The 22,798-nt window shown below is 41.6% G+C and overlaps 1 protein-coding gene and 1 long non-coding RNA gene across 3 annotated transcripts in view; one reads left to right on the top strand and one right to left on the bottom strand.

The window, feature by feature from the left end:
- Positions 1 to 293: 293 nt before the first annotated feature.
- On the top strand, positions 294 to 21,030 carry LOC131131593 (uncharacterized). 2 transcript variants are annotated; one of them, XR_009130210.1, is made up of 5 exons: positions 294 to 421; positions 855 to 989; positions 1,480 to 1,578; positions 5,658 to 5,757; positions 20,066 to 21,030. It is a non-coding gene; the product is annotated as an uncharacterized LOC131131593 (long non-coding RNA). The 2 variants fall into 2 exon arrangements; XR_009130209.1 differs by lacking the exon at positions 20,066 to 21,030 and having other exon boundaries at positions 5,658 to 6,836.
- The window catches only part of si:ch211-236l14.4 (SITS-binding protein), a 28,521-nt gene continuing 10,073 nt past the window's right edge, over positions 4,351 to 22,798 (bottom strand). The window contains exons 3-10 of the mRNA XM_058076434.1: positions 18,806 to 19,013; positions 17,263 to 17,413; positions 12,806 to 13,003; positions 12,455 to 12,723; positions 12,241 to 12,377; positions 10,733 to 10,854; positions 6,744 to 6,923; positions 4,351 to 6,668 (exon numbers count right to left, since the gene is read on the bottom strand). Coding sequence (XP_057932417.1) covers positions 6,495 to 6,668; positions 6,744 to 6,923; positions 10,733 to 10,854; positions 12,241 to 12,377; positions 12,455 to 12,723; positions 12,806 to 13,003; positions 17,263 to 17,413; positions 18,806 to 19,013 — 1,439 coding nt within the window. The 3' untranslated portion in view covers positions 4,351 to 6,494. The remainder of the gene's footprint in view (positions 6,669 to 6,743; positions 6,924 to 10,732; positions 10,855 to 12,240; positions 12,378 to 12,454; positions 12,724 to 12,805; positions 13,004 to 17,262; positions 17,414 to 18,805; positions 19,014 to 22,798) is intronic.

Raw genomic sequence — 22,798 nt, 5'->3', positions numbered from 1 at the left:
GTCAATCAATCTCGAAAACTACCGTTAGCATTAGCTTCTTGTTCACCGCAGCTGGGACATACCAAAATAAGTTTTAACTATAAAGCGAATGTCAGACAACTCTTTTGAGTGCTGAGTGTGTTAGATGGGTGCTTTTGTGTGTTTAGTTTTTTTACTTTGTGTTAAATTAACGCTGTAAATGTATACAACATTTGTAGCCGGCCCTATATAGCCACAACAGTCCTTATTGGCTAAGGGAGAACCCGCGATTATGTTCTGCGTGCTGATTGGCTTCAGGTCATTGTCAATCAATCTCGAAAACTACCGTTAGCATTAGCTTCTTGTTCACTGCTAATAAACAAAAGAAGAAGCAGCAGCTAATCTTAGAACTTCGACAGTGTTTCATGTGTGAGAAACCGTTAATGCCTGCTGAGAACTGAAGGTAATTACAACCCCAAGACATATATAATTATAATAATGGTGAGCAAATAAAGTTGTCTACTTCGGATTTCAATTAATGCTGACTATTTTGGGTAGCCTAGCTCCGCGATAAACGAGGGAACACTGGACACAATAGACCTATTTTTATCTAATATTGTTCACATATCTTTTTGAGCACATCTCATTTGCTGAGATAATCCATGAACCTCAACATTTGGCATATAAAGATGGTGATTAGACAGCATGATTATTGCACAGGTGTTTGATTGGGTGGCCAAAATAAAAGGCCAGTTTCATTACACAGCATGTCACAGATGTTGTGGGGGTGTGCGCCACAGCTGTCGCAGGTTCACTTCCCTACCATAAGCCGTCTTGAAAGGCGTTTCAGAGAATTTGGCAGCACATCCAACCCGCCTCACAATCTCAAACCGCAGGTAACCACACCGAACCAGGGCCACCGGATCCAGCATCTTCACCTCCAAAATCCTCTTGATCAGCCACCTGGACAGCTGCTGCAAAAAATCAATCAGCAAAAAAAAAAGGCTCACCTCTCAATCCGTGTGGAAGTGGTAAGTTTTTGGTCCTTACTGTACCCCGCCTCTCGCCCGAAGACAGCTGGGATAGGCTCCAGCACCTCCCGCGACCCTCGTGAGGAAAAGCGGTAGAAAATGAATGAATGAATATATTTATAAAATATATATATTATATAGGGTAACACAATTTCCCACAAAATTGAATATATATATATATATATATATATATATATATATATATATATATATATATATATATATATATATATATATATAGTTCCATACCCGACCAAAATTTTTGACTTTCCCACAAAAAAAAAAAACATATATATATATATATATATATATAATTGGTACCCGACCAAAATACACATTTTGGAACTAATTACCTCTGATAAACGACTGTACTTCCTGGTTTTTGTTCCTAAAGGTTATCTACAAGCTCAAACTCCATTAATTTACTTATACCTGTTTTTTCCATCTTGTGTTTCTTCATTGATTGCTTGTTCCCCCCTCCCACCCCAAGAGCAATCTCCCTCTTGCAGCGAAAGGCCACCCATCACATGGTTGGGCTCAAGTGGACAGCGCCAAGGAGCCTGTTTCCGTTTGAGATGCTATTAATAAGGTAGCTTCACACACTCACTCACTCACATCGAAGGAAGACGTTTAAAGGTGTCGCAAGGTGACACATTTCCAAGGAGGGCAACAGGCAGGAAGCGATTACATGTGACAGTTGTCTCTGGAGCTTCTGGCCCCCACGTGGCCAGGCGCCTTTTCGCTCTTTCTCTCTGCCACACACACACACACACACACATGCCCTGATGTCACCCTGGCCTGGGCTTCCGATAGCAGGCTAACATTTCAAGACTGCATTCTTGAGGTCTGCTTACTTCTCGCTTACTCTGCGAGACTTCTGTTTGGCCAATTGAGAAAGCAAAAAAAATAAATAAAAATGGGACACACTTTGAAAAAATATTTGTTTCAGCTCAGGTATTTGATGAGTATTAGTAAATATGAACAGAATAGACATCACCAAGCAAAACACAATATATTGAGACAATATCCTTGCATCATTAAGGGTGGGCAGATATTGTTACATTGTTGATATTATACTGCATTTTGTTGTGTTGCTTGCACAAAAGTTTTTTGCACTATTAACTTTATTTAGTGCAAAAAAAACAGTGTTTAATTAAAGGCAATCATTGTTTTATTTTCTTGATATTGTTATTAATATTTTTTTTTCTGTTTGCTTTAATCCATTTTCAATACTGCTTATCCTCACTACGGTCACAGGGGTATTTTTGTCCCATTTTCAAGGGCCATAACATGCAAAAACTCAAAATTGTAATATTTCAGTGGACTCTAACACAAGCCCCTGATTGTAATTATGATCAACAAATTATTGGCACCATAACAAAATAATTTAAATGGGACCTTTTATGCTCATTTTTCAACCCTTTGTATTGAGTTGTGGACTCCTATAGAGCAGCTACCTACAATAACCCACACAGAAAACTTTTTAGATTATTTTCTTGATATTGTTATTAATACATTTTTTTTTTCAGTTTGCTTTAATCCATTTTCAATACCGCTTGTCCTCACTACGGTCGCAGGGGTATTTTTGTCCCATTTTCAAGGGCCGTAACATGCAAAAACTCAAAATTTTAATATTTCAGTCGACTCCAAAACAAGCCACTGATTGTAATTATCATCAACAAATTATTGGCACCATAACAAAATAATTCAAATGGGACCGATTATGCTAATTTTTCAACCCTTTGTATTGATTTGTGGACTCCTATAGAGCAGCTACCTACAATAACCCACACAAAAAACTCTTTAGATTTTGCAGAATCTGCATTTATTCCACCCAAAGTGCTTCCCAACTACGAACGAACCCCACTTGGGTGGATGTAGGAGTTGATAACGAATGAATAAAGTCTTTGGAGAGCTAATTGAAAAGTGTTTAAGAGCAACTGGCAGCTCATGGAGACCCCTGTGTTTACCTGCTATCAGATCGATACCAAAAATTTGCTGTATCGCCCACCACTACCGATTGCACACCCAATTGGCAAGCTGGAGAAGCCACCGGCTCAAGAGCAGACCCTGAAACTTAAAGCCTTGACTTGCACTTTCTAAAAGTAGACTCTAAGATCCGCAGGCTCCGCTTGTCACCGGCTTAACTCATGGGCTACTTTGCTCCCTCAAAAGAAAAGGCTCGTGTTTTCAGCGCACGATGCAGACATTCCTGTCAAGTGTAAAACGCATCACAATTGCCGGCAGCGTTTCTAATTGGGTTCAATGTTGATAGTTACACGTTGAAATGTACGTTTATGGCGTTCCATGCGGCATGCAGTCACTCATGTCTTGTGGATTTGGTGAGACTGAAGTGACATGTACGTACTTCCAGATTTTGAAAAAGTGTCTTCTGAATCCAAGCGATTAAAAGCAGGGTGTAAATGGAGAGTGTGAGCTTGTTTTTTTGGCATGGAGGTAACCACGCATGACTCCGGCCAGCTGCACCTGTCTTAATGTGGGAGAGGAGCGAGGCCCCTGTGGGCCCCCGAGGTGGATCTCAGCCAGGACGAGAGGCTCAGTGGCGATTGGGGTGAATGTGACGACCATAAAAGAATCCGTGCTTCCTTTACTATAAATAACCTTGATTTGGATTACATGGAATTAGATCTCGGATACGATGTGGATAATGTGGCCTTGTTGACGCGAGAACAAAAAAATATGCTTACAGGTTACTTTTATTATTTAATCAAACCCCTTTTCTATTTGACATCAAATGCTAATACATGTACAGTAAACCTCGGATATATCGGACTCGGATATATCGGAAATTCGCTCACAATGGACAGATAAAAAAGAAGCGATTTTTCTGTAATGCATTTCCAATAAAAATTCATTGCATATATCGGATTCTTTATAACGGATTTCGCCTATTTCGGACAAAATCTCCAGTCCCGTTCCAATGCATTTCCATGAAATTTCCCTGGCATATATCGGATGGCCGCATCGTGGCGCTCCGATTCGCCGAATGGTGACAGGCCGCTATACGACGTCATTTGCAGCGTTTGCAGCGTTGCCTGCGCGTCCAGGTACATTGGAAACATAGTCAAGGAAGTGCCTTTTTATAACGGATAAAATCCCATTTACGCATATACCGGATATAAATCCCATATATGCGTAAAACGGACATTTTCCGGTATACGCATATAACGGATTTCGCTTATATCGGACAAAACCAGTGGGAACAATTGAATCCGATATATCCGAGGTTTACTGTATTTGCTTTATCCCAGAGTTGTAGGAAGTGATGATGGATGGAAAAATGGATGAATGGATATTGTCCACTAAGTCAATGCATCCACTGGAAGACTTAAGGTAGTAAGAAAATGTAAACTTTATTTGCAAATTAGTCATTCTAGGTTCTCTGATTTACAGAAGAGAGAGGAAAAAACAATAATAATGGCACAGTCATCGTAATATATACATTGCTGATACTGCAATAATCCAGGCACTCGTGTTGTCCAGATTAAATTACGCCACACACGACATCGTCTGATCAGTCTCTAGAACAATTAACAAAGCAATTTCCTGCAATTGAACATACCGCAGCATGTCTGCATTAGCGTGGGAACTATTAAAGCCCCTCAGGTGAATGGCTCGGGGTCGGGAAATCACAGTTTGTCCTTTTGTACATTCAGCATTAGGAGAGGTTAAGACATCAATGTGTTGTACTAAGACATTTGGTGATTGGATAAGCCTCAGCAGACCTGAGCGTCGATACAGTAAACGTTACTTGCAGAAAATGTAAAGCATTCACTCCGTCTGTATCATCACCGCTGACAAACTAAGGAAAAATAATAATAATTTCAACAAAATCCATAAGAATAGTATCCATAAAATATATATCAGGCATTGTGCAAATGGTTAATTTGAATTGAATTGCAATTGAATTAAACAAGAGTCTCAGTTATCATAATCATTTACATCATAGCCATTAAGTATTAAGTCCCGGCGTCAATATCAATGGATGTGATTTCAAGGGTAGTTCAATACATCAGTGTCGGTAAAAGTACATTCTAATATAGAGCAGTGCACACTTGATGAAACAGTGTTAATAATTACAATTTACATCCATTTATGTAGTATACAATTATAATGCAATACTATCCTGCTATGACCACAGTAATTCACGTAGAGGAGAATTATGGTACGCCGGAAGGAAGCAGTGGACAGTGGATCCCCCAAAAATTCATGACCCAAAAATCTGATTCCTGGACCAAAATTTGGATTGAGTATCATCAGAACCGTGAGTTCATATTTGGCATTTGACATTTTGCATATTTTTTCATCAAACATTGACATTTGACACCTTTTTCGGGGGTCCTTGAATGCACCACAGTGCTGTAAAACGCAAAAGTCAGTTTGAGGTGCACCTTCCATGATCATTCAATAGTGGTGAGTACCTTACAGGGATCTTAGTGTAGTTCTAAACCACTGCAAACCAGAGCACAAATCATGTAAACATCATAAAAATCAGTATTATTATAATAGCAGAATATTTGGTTCTAGCTCTTGTGTACTTTTTTTTTTTGTATGTACTGTATATAATATTTATAAGACTGTGTTTCCCCTGTTTCAGTTCTCGAAGTTAATGAAGAAAATTGACATTCAATATGTGGTCTTTTTCAGAATCGGTAAGCGGTAAGAGAGGATTTAAGTTGAAGCAGGAAATCACAACATCAGGAGACGACTACAAGAAGCCCTCGCTACAGCAGGTTATTATAACAAGGTAAAAACCAAGCAGATATATTCAAAAGTATCAGTGGCATCACGTGGCCTACAGTACTACGGGACATTCACATGTCAACAAAGGTGGCACGCTGATAAAATTAAGTTGAATAAGTGCTAAGGGGTGATAATGGAAAAATCAGTTTATACGTCTATTGTTTAAAAGAACTTCCTGTATATCTTGTGAACTGATGGACCGCAGTGCCATTTTTTATGAGGTACATTCATAAAAACATCAGCCCTCTGGCCTAATAAGTTCAAGTAGAAGCCATTTTTTTTTTTATGTGTGAACAAGGTACCCAAAGCGTGTCTCCGTATGGAGCTAAATTTCCCTCAATAAAGCCCCTTTCGACACCGTTTCATTTCCATTTGGTCTTTTTGAGAGATTGATATTCATTTTAAGTAACAGTGGGCTCGTCCTTACTAACAGACACAGCAGCAGCAGCAGCGAATAACTTTTTAAAGACTTGTAGAAACGCAAAAAAAAAGGTATGTAAATGCACAGATTACATACAAAAATGCAAAACAACACCAACAAAAGTCCAGTCCAGATATTTCAAAATCAGCCAAGAGGTAAAACATTGTTTAAAAAAAGTAAGAAAAATAGTGACAAAAGAAAAGAAAGTAATTATACAGTAAAGTGCAAGTAAAAAATATATCTTTCTACATGAGAAGACTCAAGACAAAGCCATGAGGGGTAATGGTCTTTTTGTGGAAAAGTGCAAGTTTTGGAGACACTCATCTTCGCCGTAAGAAAACACCCACCGCCTCCAAGGGCACGGGGTAGTCCTGTAGGAACGTCCCTCCATCGAACACTTTAGCGTTCTGGCTGTCTTGCCACTGGAAGCCCCCGTCAGGTAAATAAATGTCCCTCCTCACTGCTCCCTTCTCCACCACCGGTGCCACCAGAACCTAAAAACAGACAAACCCAATCACACACACACACCGAAAGCTCGCAAAACAACAATCCCCCCACTATGACGTCACCTCGTCTCCAATGAGGAACTGGTCATCGATAGTGAAGGTTATGGGGTCATCGGGACTGAGCCACCACATAGGCCGGTAGATGGGACTTCCTGTCGCCTGCCACTCCTCTGCATACTTCTCTATCAGTGGTACCACATCCCTCTGATGCTTTGTTATGTATATCCGAGTTAAATTTAGCACCTGTGAGTCAGCGGAAGAACAGAGGAGCTCATGTTAATGTTTACAGACAGAAAACAACACGTTTTTAAGGTGAAAAAACATAACAGGCGCCAACGTCTTATGTCGGTGGCAAGATTTATAGTATCATTTCATTTGCATGTCATTGTCAACAGAAATGCTCTGACATTTTGAAACTCGAGGATTAGAACACAGACACAAAATATCCAGGAAGAGTCTGTGAGGCATCCGAACCAGATTATCAAGCCGCGTCATCTGACTCCGATCCATGCGGAGGAGTAGCGGTCTCTCCCAGATGACGGTGCTTCTTACCTTATCTCTAAGAGAGAGCCCAGCCACCCTGTGGAGGAAACTCATTTCAGCCGCTAGGACCCGCAATCTTGTCCTTTCAGTCACTACCCACGACCATGACCATGACCACCACAACGGACCGATGTAGAGACCGCATCACTACAGATGCTGCACCAATTCGCCTGTTGATCTCACATTCAAGCCTTCCCTCACTTGTAAACAAGACCCCGAGGTACTCATCCCTGACTCGGAGATGGTCGCCACCCTTTTCCGGGTGAGAACGAGAACATGGACTCAGATTTAGAGGTGCTGATTCTCATCCTGTGAACCAATCCAGTGAGAGTTGAAGGTCACGGCTCAATAAACCCAGGAGGACCACATCATCTACAAAAAGCAGAGACCCAATCCAGCAGCCATGAAACCAGTACCCCTCAACACCTTGGCTGCACCTAGAAATTCTAACCATAAAAGTAATGAACTGAATCGTGACAAAGGGCAGCTCTGGCGGAGTCAGGAAACGGGTCACTGGAAACGGGTCAGACGAATTACCGGCATTGCGAACCAAACTCTGACACCAGTCATAGTACAGGGAACGAACAACCTGAATTAGATGGTCCGATATCCCATACTCTCGGAGGAACACGGTCTTCTCCAGGTCCACAAAACACATGTTGGGCAAACCCCTATGCACCCTCAAGGACCCTGAGTGTAGAGCTGTTCCACAGTTCAACGATCAGGTCAAAAACAACAACACTCCTCCTGAATCCGGGTTTCAACTATTTCTTTACGTCTCGTGTTTGATTTTGTGAATGAAACCTTGAACGGGATTCTGTAGACCTGTCAGCAGGTTTCTGTCAGAAAATGGAAATACAGTAAACCTCGGATATATCGGATTCAATTGTTCCCACTGGTTTTGTCCGATATAAGCGAAATCCGTAAATATATGCGTATACCGGAAAATGTCCGTTTTACGCATATATCGGATTTATATCCGGTATATGCGTAAATGGGATTTTATCCGTTATAAAAAGGCACTTCCTTGACTATGTTTCCAATGTACCTGGATGCGCAGGCAACGCTGCAAACACTGCAAATGACGTCGTATAGCGGCCTGTCACGATTCGGCGAATCGGAGCGCCACGATGCGGCCATCCGATATATGCGAGGGAAATTTAATGGAAATGCATTGGAACGGGACTGGAGATTTTGTCCGAAATAGGCAAAATCCGTTATAAAAATCCGATATATGCAATGAATTTTTATTGGAAATGCATTACAGAAAAATCGGTTCTTTTTTTATCTGTCCGTTGTGAGTGAATTTCCGATATATCCGAGTCCGATATATCCGAGGTTTACTGTACTTTAGAATACATTTCACCCTTACAGTTTTTTCTCTTTGGTTAAAAAAATTGCGAAATATGCAGAAAAGCAATGATGTCATGATGTTAGGTTACAGCTAATCACAATATCCGGACTTGGTGGTTTTGGCAAGGTCCACGTTGTTCACGTTGTCTCCATCCGATTAATCAGTGCTTCTCTATGTGACACTTTAGTCAATATTGATTGATTAATCTGTACAAAACACTGTATGAATTGCTGGCACAAGCATTCTTCAAGTATAAAAAAGACCTTTATAGACGTGCCAAACTTGAAGAAATTTTATAAGCAAAGTACCCCCCTGGCTCTCACTGCCCCCACCCCGCTATTAGAGAAGCAGTGATTTACACTGACATTCCTGCAAAGGTCACAGCCTCTACAGTGTGTCATGACAAAAACAAAAGCGGACATTCCTTAAAAAAACGTGTTTTCATGAGAGCATTAGCGGGAATGTGCCGGGTTTGCCTGGAGCCTTCCATAACTGAGAAGCCAGGTGGTTTGTGGTCGTATGAGCTTTTATGTTTGTCCACTTCCAGTCTTGCGACCTTCTCTGTGACACACGGAAAAGAAAGGAGTGCGAGGCTTAATCTACCGTGAAATGTCCACAAAAGGGAAAATGTATCGGTGTGGTCTCTACCAAGACGTCTTTTCTGTCTCACTTCATCTAACTTTATGAATCGAGAGCCGTGCGAGAGGCCAAAATGGAAAACACTGCTGCTGTCAAATGTCTGGCTTCCCAAAAGGTCTATTTTTATCTCTGACATTGCAACAGAAGTCACCACCAATATAATTTGCTGCCTCAAAGAGGAAAATAAATAAGTTGATTGTCACGCATGTCAAATACTCATGGAACGTTTAACTGGCACAATGAAGCCCAGTACTTTTCCAAGACTTGTCCTCAAATTCATTATCATTCCTGCTGCAGCGGCTCTCTAGAGTGCAAGAGAGCTATAAATCCAGAGCGGGGATTATAATTCAGAACAGATGGATCTCAAAACCACAGGTGATGTTGGATGGGGGGGCGAGGGGGGGGCGAGCCATCACTCCTATTGCAGCAGGAAGAGGAGGTGGGGTGTGACTTCCCTCTCTTGACAAACATCAGATTGTTGTCAGTTCAGGACCCTTGAACCCATGTCCACATTGCTAGTGATATCGATGTCCGCCGCTGGACTCGATGAGACCGCAGGACATGTTTTGTTGTCGTGCAGTGAACCGCAGGAGGAACAGAGTGGCGTAAGAGCTCTTCTGCACAGGGGGGGCAAAGTTCGAGTTTGGATATGTTTTCTCGTATCTTGCATGAATATGATCCGACAAAACAGCTCTTCTCGCTTCTTTCACTCAGTTTCACATCACATAAAGTAATCTGTGAGTTGTTGGACCGGGTCTCACATGTGGTCGTCTTTGTTGACTTAGTCATTCACTTATACCCTTGCTACCATTGGCTAAGTTAAACCAGGCAACGATGGAGGAGAGTGGAACTTTCTGCACATGTCAGTGCAGCCATTTTCTAGCGCTTATCCGATGTTTCTCCCGGATCATAGTGATTCTCTCACATTATCTCTAAGGGAAAACCCAACCACCCTATGGAGAACAGTCATTTTGGCTGCTTGTATTCGTGATCTTGTCCTTTTGGTCACTACCCAAAGCTCATGACAGAAAGTGAGCTGAGGAACGGAGATCAACCGGTAAATTGAGAACTTTGACTTTTGGCTAAGCGCCACACCAATCTTCCTGTCCATATCGCATTCCATCCTTTCCTTAGGATCTCATTCCCAACCTGGTCATGACACTACACCCTATTCCAAGAAAGAACCATAGACTCTGTGCTGATTCTAATCCTATCCGCTTCACACTTGCTGTGAACCGACCCTGGTTAAAAAATCGAAACCTTGTCCACTGCCATGACAGGCAGAATGTACCATTGCACCACCAGACATAATGTGGTGAGGATCCGCATGGAAAAACAGCGGTTTGCGGCAGGGAGTCATACACAGCACATGTATGGTCGCCATTGTTGTTGTTGTTTTTTTAATAGTGTATTTAGTTTGATATATTATTTACATGTTTGAAATTTGTTGTTGCAGCAGAGTAGTTTGAATCAGTCTAGACAATGACTAATTTAGATGTAAAAACAATCTCTTTACCCGGTCCTCTCCGCAGACCCATGGTGGTGTGTGGAAGTTGATAACAGGGAGGAACGAAACAATCTCTAGCCAACGGATGAACAACTCTTCATCTGTGACCATGTCCCCAGATAGAGAGCCACCTGTATGCAGACAGAGACAGTAGGGAGATGTTCATATAATGTCATTGATTACTGTACTTTCTGGGAGATGTTTGACAGAAACACAAACATTCATTTTCTACCACTTATCCAGGTCAGGCCTAAGTTGAGTTGGAGGATATCTCATCTGACTTAGGGCTTAGGACTGGTTGCCAGTCAATTACAGAACAAATAACCAATCACACCGATGGATCTTTTACATTTCCAATTAGCCCAACGTGGATATTTGTGTGAGTACACGAGGAGAACATCAAAACAGTTGTTTTGTCCACTTGTCCGGTTGCTAAATACACACAGAAAGCCGCTTATCTCCGTTCTGTTTCCAAAGTCTGGCTAACAATGTGGATTATTCAATAAGCATTTGTTTTTCTTTAAAGTACACAAACAGATTATATGACAAATATGGATTGTTAGGGCTGCACGGCGGAGGAGTGGTTAGCGAGCAAGCTTCACAAATAGGAGACCCGGGTTCAATTCGGGTACTCCGGTTTCCTACCACATTCCAAAAACATGCTAGGTTAATTGGCCACTCCAAATTGTCCATAGGTATGAATGTGAGTGTGAATGGTTGTTTGTCTATATGTGCCCTGGGATTGGCTGGCCACCAGTCCAGGGTGTACCCCGCCTCTCGCCTGAAGGCAGCTGGGATAGGCTCCAGCAACCCCCGCGACCCTTGTGAGTATAAGCAGTAGAAAATGAATGAATGAATACTGGTCATGTTACTTGGCTGCACGGTGATCAAGTGGTTAGTGCGCAGGCCACACAGCTAGGAGACCAGAGTTTGATTCCACCCTCAGCTATCTCTGCGTGGAGTTTGCATGTTCTCCCCATGCATGCGTGGGTTTTCTCCGTGTACTCCGGTTTCGTCCCACATTCCAAAAACATGCTAGGTTAATTAGCGACTCCAAATTGTCCATAGGTATGAATGTGAGTGTGAATGGTTGTTTGTCTATATGTGCCCTGTGATTGACTGGGAACCATTCCAGGGTGTACCCTGCGTCCTGCCCGAAGACAGCTGGGATAGGCTCCAGCACCCCTGCGACCCTTGTGAGGATAAGCGGTAGAAAATTAGGTCGCTCCAGTATATATGTCTGCATGACGACGGCAATTTAACTTAGTTTTTTACGAAGGTTTTCTTATGACATGTTTATTGTTTGAGACTTTCCATGTGTATGCACAGCTCATTATCAATTAAATGGCTAGTTCGGATTTTTGAAGTGAAGTTGTATGACATCCCCATCAGCAGTGTAGTGCATCAACGGTAATCATCCTCACTGAGCCCCTGGTCCCTTGTCCCCTGGTTTTCTGTCCTGCTGCCCAAGTGTGCATGGTGACAATTTTCTTAGGACCCATAAGATGCAGTATTACCTACTGCATCAGGAATGAGGAAGTTGTATCCCAGCAGAGTGTGGTGCAGCAGGGAGGGAATGATGCCCTTCAGGCCCATTAAACCCCAGTCAGACTGAAGGGGTGGCATCCTCAGAAATACCGGCTTATGACTGGACCTGACAAGCAAACAGGGTCATAATAAACTGAAACCTCATACAGAAGTAAAAACCAAAAAAACAAGGATAATTTATACCTGGTCCCCGCTGACATGATGGTGGAGTCTCCGATCCTGGACGCCAAGTCGGCCAGCAGGCTGATGTATGTGTCCCCATCCAGAGCCTCAGGTGGCCGCAGGGCTTGCACCTCAAACAAGTTCCTCTCACCCCCTTCCAGGAAGATGTACTCCATTCCCAAACGTGCTTGTAGGGATCCCACTCTGTCCAGGAACCAGCTTACCGCTCCTGGGTTTGTGACGTTCAGCTTTACACAGAACTTCCCTTGCCACTGAGTCATCAAAGGGACCTGTGGTATAAAACACGGTTGGCTTGATCTACGCTGTGGAGAATAAGTCCCCGTATAAATGTGGGTACATCTACCAACTCACCAGCTGACCATGAGGGGCTGAGGGAAGACTAAGCCAGAAGGCCTCGGTGCCATCCATGAGGGATGTATGGAACTGCGTGGTATCCACGCTCAGGAAAGGGGACAGAGTGACGGAAATGTTTAGAAGCTTGACAAGTGGGAGGTCCCTGGTGAGTCTCTTGGACGTCCCCCTCTTCCTGCTGTTGAGGTAGTCATGGTCCTATAGAGAGCAGAGCACTTTTATGACATAGAAAAGCATCCTCTGAAATTAATATTTCAGATGTGGAATAGGACCCCAAGTGTTTTCTCCGGGTACTCCGATTTCCTTCCACAATTGTCCATAGGTATGAATGTGACAATGGTTGTTTTTCTATATGTGCCCTGTGATTGGCTGGCGACCAGTCTAGGGTGAAACTCTCAGCAGGGATAGGCTCCAGCATACCCGTGATATATCCCGATTGAGTGGTCAGTGTGGGAGAACATGAGAAACCCCATCAAACATTGTTTGGGTCAACATTGGCACCTTTGTCAACCACGTCCTTTCGATAGGCCAACATCAGTGACAACAGACCTCACAACATAAACAACTACCAACAAAAATACTCCCAAACCACTCCAAAAACTTATTTCTAAAAATCACAAATACTTCAACTTGCTGATATAGTTAATCTCCAAACAGGCTAAAAATAACCAGTTAGCTAAAAATGTCATCCAATACTTCTCTACAAGAGAGGAGAAATATGATCTCAGGGAAGAAGTACATTTGAAACACTTCTATGCTAGGACTACGTTATGCTAGCCATAGCATTTCAGTATGTGGAATCAAACTATGGAATGGATTGAGTAAGGAAATCAAACAATGCACAACGATGAGCCAATTCAAGAAACAATACAAGCAGTTGATGTTTGCTAAATACAAGGATGAAGAGTCTTGAACCAGTCATGATGTGCTATATATATCACTATATTGACACTTACTATGGTACCCATTATGTCATTGGATGCTCATATCACCTTGTACTTCGGTACGAGACAAAAAACAGAACAAAAAAAACTTAAACTGTATTGGGAAAGCAGGAAGTGAACAAATGTAACAGTTACTGATTGTAAAAGTACCAGATGGAGGGGTAGGATTTAATAAGCTGTGTTTCTTCCTACTCCTTTTGGACATGTGGAACTATGAACTGATTATGGGATGCATTCAATTGTAATCTGATGCATGTTCAAATGAAATAAAACCATTACCATGACCAAAATCTCGGAGAAAACATAGTGGAAGCAACCATGTGTAAAAGCCAGGTAGAGGCTGTCAACAGAACCCATGTAGTGCTTGGCCAATATTTCTTAAACTTAATCATAGAAAGACCCCCGACATGTTGCAATAATTCTACTAACTACAAACTACTGTTTAGTCCGTGTTTTCATTTTTCTGAGGCTAAGTCACATGACGTCTCTCAGAAGCATTAATGTCTCTAAGCAGACATTAATCCTTAGGAATGTCTTTGCAAGGTTAACGACTGATTCTTCTAGATTATCTAACTGTGTGATGTAAGAATGTTAAGAAAGGTGAGATTAGAACATATTATGTAATGTCCGGGGGGATGTTCTTTGTCGAAAATCATATTTTCTCACATGTTTTGGGTGTACTGAATTTCAGCAACATGAATGGAAATAGTAATGGTAATGGTTTTATTTCATTTGAACATGCATCAGATCACAATTGAACGCATCCCATAATAAGTTCCGAGTTCCACATGTCCAAAAGGAGTAGGAAGAAGCAAAGCTGATTAAATCCTACCCCTCCATCTGGTACTTTTACAATCAGTAACTGTTACATTTGTTCACTTCCTGCTTTCATAATATAGTTTAAATTGACTTTAATTTAATTTAATTAAATGTAATTAAATTTAATTTAATTTAATTTAATTTAATTTTAAATGTAAATTAAATTTAAATTAAATTTCAGTCATGATGTGCTATATATATCACTATATTGACACTTACTATGGTACCCATTATGTCATTGGATGATCATATCACCTCATACTTTGGTACGTGACAAAAAATAAAAATAAAAATTTAATTTAATTTAATTTAATTTAATTTAATTTAATTTAATTTAATTTAATTTAATTTAATTTAATTTAATTTAATTTAATTTAATTTAATTTAATTTAATTTAATTTAATTTAATTTAATTTAATTTAATTTAATTTGACTGGTTCAAGAGTCTTCATCCTTGTATTTAGCAAACATCAACTGCTTGTATTATTTCTTTTGAATACACTTTTGAAACGAGGCAAACTGATTAAATAACCCACATTTTTACAAGCCAACGAGAATATAATGTGTTTTATGCATAAAACTGCGATGGAAAAAGACCGAGTGGTGACTGATAATTTGGGAAATACTAATAAAACAGGAGGAACATAGAAGGATCATTGTTGCCTGTCACATTGCAGTACAGTCACACATTTTAATATCTTTAAGTTTCCACCATCAGTATTGCATGCTGGCTCATGCTAATAGCAGGGAACAAATCTGGTGTTTTATATCTTCAGTGTACCAGAAAACAATTTTTGTGGGCAGAAGAACTTTTCTCACCAACTCTAATGTGTTGCTTTTATTCCATTTCCATACTTTTGTACTTTCACACCTCCCGGACTGGTACTGGGCTCTCACGCCAACCAGGGTGTGAATGTGTAGTGTGTACATTAGGTCAGATGTCCTGAACTTGACGCCTCGTATCCGCATATTATGTTCTTAAGTCTTTTGCTTGTTTTTCTCGTGTACGGTCCCAGCCGTGCACGGAGATCTCACTGTTACGTTTAGTTCTTTCCCATGCCGTGTTCCTGTTGCAGTCCCAGATTGGATTCTCTCGCAAATATAGTATTTGTTTTGGAACAACTATCACTTATTATTGACTTTGATACATTTAACGGAGATCCTTCGTACGTTGACTACATGCTAGTGACATGTCGGTGGCACGAGGAAGAGGTCTGTTCAACGACAGAGCAAGAATCCATCAAAAGAAAAACCTTAAACTATATTATGAAAGCAGGAAGTGAACAAATGTAACAGTTACTGATTGTAAAAGTACCAGATGGAGGGGTAGGATTTAATAAGCTTTGCTTCTTCCTACTCCTTTTGGACATGTGGAACTGTGAACTGATTATGGGATTCACTCAATTGTAATCTGATGCATGTTGAAATGAAATAAAACCATTACCATTACCAAATGTAGGCCCGCCCAGGGATCACACATACTTGTGGGTCCAGCCAAAATGGCTTCTTATTGGAGGGCAGCGAGGTGTGCGAGGTCTGTTGGGGTACTGGGCACTAGGTGGGTGCACTCAGGGGCTAGGGGGGTCGGGGCCAGGTGGGTTGGCTGGCGGGGTTGGTGGTGTGCTACGGCAATGTCCTGGGGTTTTGTTGGGGTGTCCGATGTTCCCACTCTTCTTTTGTTGTTTTGTCTTATGTAAGATTCTGTGATTATGTGTGTGAAAAATCATTATTATTATTATTATTATTATTATTATTATTATTATTATTATTATTATTATTATTATTATTATTATTGAATTGGTAACTGGGGTGCGTGGAGAAGGGGTAGGATTTAAGAAGCTTTGCTTTTTCCTACTCCTTTTCAGACATGTGTAGTAATGAGGTGTTGTGTATGTATGTATTATGTACGTATGTATTTGTGTATATATATATGTATCAATATGTGTATGTATGCTGCATGTATATATACATATGTGTGTATATAATATATATGTAAGTATATAACTAGATATAGTAAGTGTATATGTGAGATACATTAATGTAACATAGTATGCATGTCTGAAATAAATTAAGAAGAAAGAAAGAAAGACTAGATAGGACAGGTCTAGTCTCAGGGGATGGTCTGAGGGGAAGAACTCTACCTTAGAGGAGAACTACTTTGGATAGTGCGCCATGTACCCGCAAGGTACCAGTTACGTCTGGGAATATCCTTGTTCATCCTGGTCAGTGAATCAATCACAACTAAACAGTTCGAGTAGGTACGCCCTAAACAAGAACCCTACCTCAGAAGAGAGATTCTTGATCATGAACGAGGCTTTTCAGAGGCAAAATGTCTTCCAAGACAACCTGAACCGTGGAGTTGCAACTGATTTGAGAAAACAATGATCTGGATGAATGAGGTATTCATAGACTTACTTAGTAAGTACAGTGTTTATCCTCCAAAGAACCAGAAAGCTTTCCTTCTTTTGTGGTGTCGAATGACAGCTGATAAGATACAATGGTTCTGTCCCCCCTAAATACTTTAGATCCTGCGCCAATTCCCCAGATTAGGACTTTCCTACCAAGTCACACGTAACATAAATAGCTCATAAGAGTTTAGTTTAAGAGATGATATCTAGCAACGTCCATGTTTTTTTAATGTTTATTTTCCAGACTCTGCATTAGTAGCATCCTACAGTACTGAATCACACGTACCATTTCAGAGAGGAGGTTGGTGGAATGTTCATTAAGGCTGATAATGCCCTCCCCTAGCTGGTGTCTTCTAAGACGATTAGAGAAGGTCCTCAATTCTCTCTCCACCTTCTGTCCCGAATCCACATTGCTGAGTAGCTTCCAGAACGGCAGCCTGAGGGACACAGAAGGATTTTACCCAACGTTTTAACGTGACTCGGTTGCATGGCGGTCGAGTGGTTAGCGTGCACACCTCACAGAAATTCCACCCTCGGCTATCTCTGTGTGGAGTTTGCATGTTCTCCCCGTGCATGCGTGGGTTTTCTCCGGGTACTCCGGTTTCCTCCCACATTCCAAAAACATGCTAGGTTAATTAGCGACTCCAAATTGTCCATAAGTATGAATGTGAGTGTGAATGGTTGTTTGTCTATATGTGCCCTGTGATTGGTTGGCGACCAGTCCAGGGTGTACCCCGCCTCTCGCCCAAAGACAGCTGGGATAGGCTCCAGCACCCCCGCAACCCTCGTAGAAACTTAATGAATGGTCTGCGCAGAGCCTGGATGGTGGACGACTGGTTACCACTACCACTCAGCTCGGAGACTCGGGTTTGATTCCACCCTCGGCCATCTCTGTGTGGAGTTTGCATGTTCTCCCCGTGCATGCGTGGGTTTTCTCCGGGTACTCCGGTTTCCTCCCACATTCCAAAAACATGCTAGGTTAATTAGCCACTCCAAATTGTCCATAGGTATGTGAGTGTGAATGGTTGTTTGTCTATATGTGCCCTGTGATTGGTTACCGACCAGTCCAGGGTGTACCCTGCCTCTCACCCGAAGAGTGCTGGGATAGGCTCCAGCACCCCCGCGACCCTTGTAGAAACTGAATGAAGGGTCTGTGCAGCGCCTGGATGGTGAACGACTGGTTACCACTACCACTCAGCTAGGAGACTCGGGTTTGATTCCCCCCTCGGGCATCTCTATGTAGAGTGGACCCTTATGGGTATTATGTGTTATGTGTTGCAATGGAGAGATATGTTCCGAGGTTGGGAAGAAAAAGGGGTGACGGACAGGAAGTGAGGCAGAAACCGCATAGGTAGTTGTAGCCGGTTGTAGTAACAGTAGTCCATGTTAGGAAGCTTGCTTCTTTTGACCTTAATAAAAAGGTCAAAGGTTGTTCTGCCCGTGTTTGTCTGAGCGTAGAGTGTTACAATATCATTTTAAATGTTTCATGCTCTGGGTGTCAGAAGACAAATATACTTTTTTTTTTAAATCATGAATATTACCAAAATGCTCCCTAAGTTTTTAACTTGAGTCTTAATGGGCTGTATTCCTAGCATAAAACCGATGGCGGACACCAGAGGTTGGGCAGCCATCAAGCTGTAGGAGTCTTCTTGTGTGCAGAATCTGTAATAATTCTGGTCATTTTGCCGAACCACCGTGGTGAAGAGCAAGCCGATCCAGAAGATAAAGCTCTCAATTTAGCAATCATCTATATTCCCACCCTGACCTATGGTTGGTGGTTGGAGACTGGGAAATCTGGACATCCTTCCCGAGACCAGGATAGCACTCACCACAAAGCATTCATGTTGGGTATCTCCCTATTGACCTGGGAGAGCTGCTGCACTGCTTCCTGGTGGACGGCCTTCACATTGTTGGCCACGCAAACCGTGTACTGTAACGGGAGGAGATCCATACTGGGGAGGGACTGCAGGCAGAATTGTTGTCTGCTGTCCACCCCCAACTGCAGAGGGAGATCTGGGGACACCAACACTGCAACACCTGCATGGAGGAAGACAGAAAGAGTTTATTCAATGATACATTGGTAGCTTTGGTATTTTGGGGCACCGTTCCCCCGATATTTTGGTACATTGCACATGGCCTTGTTTGAAAAAGTCATTGAAAATCAACTTAATTGAGATTAATTGACATCTAGCAGCGCAGGAGACCCGTGTTCAATTCCATCCTCGGCCATCTCTGTGTGGAGTTTGCGTGGGTTTTCTGTGGGTACTCCGGTTTTAATTGTCGACTCCAAATTGTCCATAGGTATGAATGTGAGTGTGAATGGTTGTTTGTCTATATGTGCCCTGTGATTGGCTGGCCACCAGTCCAGGGTGTACCCCGCCTCTCTCCCAAATACAGCTGGGATAGGCTCCAGCACCCCCATGACCCTCGTGAGGATAAGCGGTAGAAAATGAATGAATGAATGACATCTAGCAGTCTAAAAAACGTTATAAAGTAATTTCTATTGATTTGGGACTCCAGCAAACCACGGCGAGAGCAATTATCCACAGAAGGCGAAAACATGGTGAACCATCCCAGGGCAGGCCAACCCAAAATTACCCCAATAGAGCGGTGATAGCTCATCCAAGAGGTCACAAAAGACCCCACAACATCATGTAAAGAACTGCAGGCTAACTTGCTAATTGGGTCAAATTATTAAGTTTCATTAATGTTCATGTCAAAGGTTAAATAACTGTTAATACTGTACATTTGAATCTGAACAAAATAATTTCTCTACCAACTGTATGTGGTTTCTTACGTTTTTCTTATTTGCTGTTTTATTATTATTTTACTTATTTATTACTGATTGATTGATTTATTGTCTTTATTCTTAATTTGTTTCTTTATTTTTTTTAATCTTATTTTGTGTATAGAAAAATAAAAATGAAGATATTTGAGAACAGTGAAATGTTTTATCAGATGTTTTGGTGTGGAAAACCGAACCAAAGTACTGAAAAAGTGTATAGAAAAGGGTATAGCAGAAGCAAAAGCATTGAAGATAGTTTTTTTCCAGTTTTTAATAAATGCGTTTTTTTTGTTTTTTTTTTTAGAAAACCTGATGCGGCCCGGCTTCACACAGAACCTAGCTCCGGTGGCCCCCAGGTAAATTGAGTTTGAGACCCAAATAGCCGACTTCTGCTTCTGATCCTTTCCCTCATACCACCTCCCTTTCTCTACCTTCTGCCCTGTTTTGAGGGCATTCACGATTCGCATAAACCTGATAACTAATCTGCGATTTGCATAATCTTGCCTCATGTAGCCAAACTCAGATTTCGAGTTGAGTTGTTTCACAGATTAAAGTGCAAGACTGCTTTCCGGAGGCCGGCAGACAGTCTGAGAAGTCAGGTTGAGAACTTGGCTCATTTCTGCTGCCCTCTCTAGTTTCAATGGCTCCACTCTTTCACAGGCAGGTTTTATAATCCGATTCATACTTTCACAGATCCCGAGTCGTGCAAAAAGTCCATCGAGGAGCCTTTCACCTTGGCGGGAGGTGGGACGCTTCTCATATGGTTGTAATTGATAATGTCAAAGAGATACTTGTATCACTGCAGGGTATAAGATCACCTTCTTACTCCTTGTCACATTTACATTTATGTTGATTATTTTGATGAAAAATAAACAAAAAACATCAATTTTAAATGTTTTATGGGGCAAAGGTAGGGCAGCATTTTGGTTGTATGACGTTGGAATGCAGGAAGTGGAAAAAGAGGCCACCGGTTTATACCAGACACCCAGTAGCCACGCTACATCAGGGTTTTACCCGAGTGCACGCAAGGTGGAAAGTGTTTGCAAGCACGGCTTCCTGAGTCATATTTAATTTTTTATAGGAAACAACATTGTGGGTCCTCACGGAAACGGGACAATTCAATCAGCAGCAGCTGTATATTTATTCCGTCTTTTTTTTTTTACCACATGATTCCAATATTCCGATGTTTACCGAGGTGCACGGAGTGATTTATGGAAGTGTACAGATACACACTTAGCCAACGTATCCCTCGATGGCAGACAGGAGAAGAACCCGATTGGTTATTTAAAGAAAGTGAAGCAGGTTTGGAGCTTTGGGTTTCAGCCAAGGTGGTGTGCCCCGAGAGTTAGAGGGGAAGCAAATGTGGGGGGGGGGGGGGGGGGGGGGGGGGGGGCTATTTTTAGAACAATTCCTTAAACATAACCAAGCTTCCCCTGAATATTTTCCACCGGCTCTTGGAAGAAAAAATCATATGCCTGAGTGACTCTTTGAATGCCTTCAATCTGCTGGAAATTATAGCAAAAATTCATAAAATATTGATGAAGCTTTAATCTCACACATTTATTGAGGACCTTTAATATCACAGAGGGTCTGTTCTTTCTCGATGGGGGAGCAAACTAGCAAACTAGACCCCATGTAGTTTCCGAGATGTAAGATTTAACGTGGCGTCTCGACCCTCAGACGTGACTGCCGCCGGGCTCCCTGCTGCTTTGGAATGAATTATGAATTCTCTACCTTATTTTACCTGTCACCCTTACAATGCATGCTGTGTACTGTACCGCACCTGTGCATACTTACAAACTGGACTAGGATTATACAATACGCATTCCAATACAATCCAGCTCTACATTAAAAACAAAAATGACTCGCCCATGGGGAATCCTTAAGGTGAGAACTACTTGCCCGAACTTGCCCCATGTAAAATGAAAAGACTGCCATAATGATATCATCTCGTTTTTGTGGCATCACATTCATTCATTCATTCATTTCCTACCTAACTGCACCGAACATGAGCTCTTTTACTGTGCACTTGCATCATCACCTCTTCTAGCCTGAGAAGAAAACAGTAAACATTCATTCATTTTCTACCGCTTATCCTCACGAGGGTTGCGGGGGGTGCTGGAGCCTATCCCAGCTGTCTTCGGGCAAGAGGCGGGGTACACCCTGGACTGGTGGCCAGCCAATCACAGGGCACATATAGACAAACAACCATTCACACTCACATTCATAACCACAAAAAAAAACTCTTGGCAGTATGGCATGCCAAAGTACACTTGCCCGACGGGAATATCACTGATTGGATTTATTTGCCCCAATTTTGTTTTAACTTGCCCGGGGCCATCGGTACATTGTTATTGTCGAGCCCTGCACTTTATTTATATAGCACAGGGGTCTCAAACTCAATTTACTTGGGGGCCACTGGAGCTAGGGTCTGGGCGAGACTGGGCCACATCAGGTTTTCCCCAAAAAAAAACATTTATTAAAAACAGAAAAATATACAAACTTTTTCAGTGCTTTGGTTCCGATTTTCTACAATAAAAGCTCTGATAAAACATTCCACTGTTCTCAAATATCTTAATTTTTTTTCTGCACAAAATAAGGTGAAAAATAAGTAAACAAATCAAGAATCAAGAAAATCAATCAATCAGTAATAAATAAATATAATAATAATAATAAAACGGCAAATAATAAAAAGTTAAGAAACCACATATAGTTGGTGGGTAGACAAATGATTTTTTTCGATAAAAATGAACAAAGCATTATTAGAGCCCTGTAGACATGACAAAACACGACTATAGTCACATTTATACTCTTTTTATTTACAACATATTGCGCAACTGCAGGGTCTTGAGACACATGCTAACTCGCAAACTAGAGAGCTAGCGACCTAAACGGTAGCCTTCAAGTTATTTCCTTTAAACTTAAAAAAGCCAAAAACTTACCACTTCCACACAGTTATGGAGGATAACTATTAACAGTTATTTAACCTTTAACATGAACATGAATCAAACGTAATAATTTTTTCTGGGTACATGAT

The sequence above is a fragment of the Doryrhamphus excisus genome, chromosome 6 (assembly GCF_030265055.1).
Source record: "Doryrhamphus excisus isolate RoL2022-K1 chromosome 6, RoL_Dexc_1.0, whole genome shotgun sequence".
Taxonomy (NCBI): domain Eukaryota; kingdom Metazoa; phylum Chordata; class Actinopteri; order Syngnathiformes; family Syngnathidae; genus Doryrhamphus; species Doryrhamphus excisus.
This window is presented reverse-complemented; position numbering and strand designations above follow the sequence as displayed.